The 2,974-nt window shown below is 37.1% G+C and overlaps 1 protein-coding gene across 1 annotated transcript; it reads right to left on the bottom strand.

Annotated features, from left to right (window-relative positions):
• Positions 1-1,381, bottom strand: LOC116105987 (F-box protein At5g07610-like). The gene has a single exon (XM_031392356.1). It carries the CDS (start codon positions 1,320-1,322, stop codon positions 153-155), a length of 1,170 nt encoding a protein of 389 aa, XP_031248216.1. The 5' UTR covers positions 1,323-1,381; the 3' UTR covers positions 1-152.
• Positions 1,382-2,974: the final 1,593 nt, after the last annotated feature.

The following is a 2,974-nucleotide window of genomic DNA, read 5'->3' as shown; positions in this document are numbered from 1 at the left end:
TTCAAAAGATTAACATGAGTAATTGCCAATTCCAGGTTCTAAACTCTGTTCATCACATCCACTAATTCAGCTTAATTTAGCAAAATTATACAACAAACTCTTCACAATCATATCATATATAATGTAATTACGACAATGAAAATCAAATTCCATCAACAAACGGGAGCCAAAGACTGAATGTAGGGATAAGCATCAAGCCATCCAAATCCCTTGCTCTTTTTATCATCATTAAAAGCTACCAACTCAATAAAACTTTTATCCCTCATATTATAAGATATTATCTTACCAGGAATGTGCAGCAACAGCGATGCATCAACTCCATATTTGTCCCCAACAACAAGAAGAGGCACAAACGCATAATAATTTGAGTCATCAACGTCGAGATAACTCCTCACCATCTCTGAATATATACCAACAACTCCCTCCAAATCAATTTCGTACTTCACAGTCCAATTACAATAATCTTTCTCCAATTGAAACACTTTAAATCGAGTAGCACGAGCGCCATAGATCTCCATCAGATGCAAATGGCCGCAACTTTCTCCAAAATATCGAAACCTCCTCTTGCTCCAATTGTCCAGAACAGGAAGATCAGACATCTTATTTAGGCGCTCGTTAGTAAGATCAAAATAAATCGAAGCACCGTGTGGGCTAATCCAAACAATTGATCCGTTCCAGAAAACGCCATTATCAAAAACCATATCAAATGGCGCAATAAAAGTAGATCCGGAGAGCCTCCATGCTCCAATTCGAGAATCGTAGATGTCGGTTTGGTAATAGTAAATTGATTTCTCAGTACTACTACGAACGCAAACTACTTTGTAATACGGTGATTTTGAAGGCTCGAAAGCTAAATTAACACCGAAAACAGCGGTTTTTGATTCATCAGTGAAGGGAGGGAGTGTGAAGAAACAGTTAGTGGTGGGATTGTAAACATAATATTGAGTTTTATAGCCAAGTTTGCGGAAACTAGAACAGAGAACTAAGCCATTGCAAGATTGCAAGTATTTGATACCTGCGGGGTCTGAAGCGAAATTGAGAGGATAAAAGAGAGGTTTGAGTGAAGAATTGGCGTGGATGGAGAGGAATTGGAACTCTGTCGGCGTTCTCCGGAGGAAGAGTCCTGAGATTGATGAGGAAGGATTTTTGAGAGTGTGAATACGAGAGAATGTGGAGGTGGAGATGAGAGAAAGCCAGGATTTTGATACGGATTTGAATTTGATGAGTTGTTTTACGGGAATTCGTGAGAGGATTTCAGTTAGTAGATCTTCGTTGCCAGCGATTGCTTCCGCCGAGTCGGAATCGGTACGAACCATTTTCATTCGAAACGCCGTTTGTTCTCCTCTTCGACAAGACGAAAAGAGTAAAGAGCATTAAGGGGGGAAATGGCCAAAAAAATTATGACTTTGAAGAGATGAGGTGGCCCAGTACCTAACATTTTATAATTTTTATTCATTTATTTTATTAAATATAAAATTGAGAAGTTGCTCTAGAGAATGAATACTTATTGAACTTGTACTGATTAAGAATGGACAGAAGTTTTGGTGCGATTATTAAAATGAGAAGCGTGAGAGCCCTCAGTTCAATTATTGATGGTCATGTTACTTATGTGAAGCAATAAATATTAGCTACTAGGTACAACCTCTCCCTCTTACAAAATTATTTAATCATGTTTCAGAGGACAGAGCCACCAAAGGTAAAGTGGGGGATTACGCATAGCCCCCACTGCTGACTGACCTGAAAAATCTAGCTAGGTGCATTTGTTTGGAGGTAATCCTCGTACTCTAATAATATTATATTATATTATTAATATGATATATTTGGTTGGAGGTAATTCTCATTATTAAAGTAACGTCATCTTATATTACTTATATTACTATATTTGGTTGTCAAGTAATATAAGATCCTAATAATATTTTTAAATCAATAATAATTACTGTTGATTATATAAGTGCTAATCTGATTATCTTTATTTTCTTAAGTATTTTAAGATTACTTGATAATCTTAATTTTGTTATAATTTCCCTTTAATTATTAAAATTTTTAGACAATAATGCCCTTATTTTGAAATTAATTGATACGAACCTTGTCATTACAATTTTACCCCTAATTAATTAAGTTTTTAAGACAATAATGCCCTTGTTTTTAAAACAAATTGCAAGCCACCCAAGAGACTGTCGACAGTCAACCACCACCACCGGCCAATGTCACTAAAACGACGCATGATAGATCGGATATGGCCAGCCATGCGTCGATATGGCCGTTTTCGGCCAGATCAATGGCTAGAAACAGCCAGATGGCCGCGGATTTGGGCTTGTTTTAGTCAAATCTGGACTTTTTCCTCTATGTAGCCACCGGTGTTAAGCCTGATCTAGGCTTATTCCGGAATCACCGTCGACCCTAACCACCACCATCTTACTCCTCTCATTTGCCTCATCAAATCCCACCAAACCCTATCACCATAGCTGCTCCTAATCGTTGACGAAGCCCATTGCTTTTCTATGCGATTTCCCTTTTTCTTGGCGTTTTTCTGGTCATGTTTTCCACTGGAAATCACCCCTACTTGCACCGATTGACTCCCCTTCACCTCCTCTTCAAAACCCCTCAAAGAACATCTCCATTGTACTTCCTAATCGACAACCGATGATAGTTTAGGTGACCGACAATGGCTTGGGTGGGTAGGGGTGTTTTTGTTAAAAATTAAACTTTTATGTGGTTGGGGTGGTTTAGCTAAATCTCAAATGTAGGGGGTTAAAAGAAATTATTTAAAAAAATAATATAATATTATATTAATATTTAAAAAGGAGGGCAATTTAGTAATCTATATAACATACCCACCAATTTATTCCTCCCAACCAAACATATCAATATAACATACCCACAACCTAACTAAACACATTTCCCTAAACATTCTCAGTAATCTTCAAGGTAATCTATCTTTCCATTACTATAACATTCCCAATAATACAACATT

The sequence above is a fragment of the Pistacia vera genome, unplaced genomic scaffold, assembly GCF_008641045.1.
Source record: "Pistacia vera cultivar Batoury unplaced genomic scaffold, PisVer_v2 Contig507, whole genome shotgun sequence".
NCBI classification, from domain to species: Eukaryota; Viridiplantae; Streptophyta; class Magnoliopsida; order Sapindales; family Anacardiaceae; genus Pistacia; species Pistacia vera.
The sequence above is the reverse complement of the archived record's forward strand: the minus strand, read 5'-3'. Positions and strand labels throughout refer to the sequence as shown.

Bases quoted from the DNA above. Each gene is read 5' to 3' on its own strand.
- LOC116105987 (XM_031392356.1), bottom strand. From the start codon at position 1,322: ATGAAAATGGTTCGTACCGATTCCGACTCGGCGGAAGCAATCGCTGGC.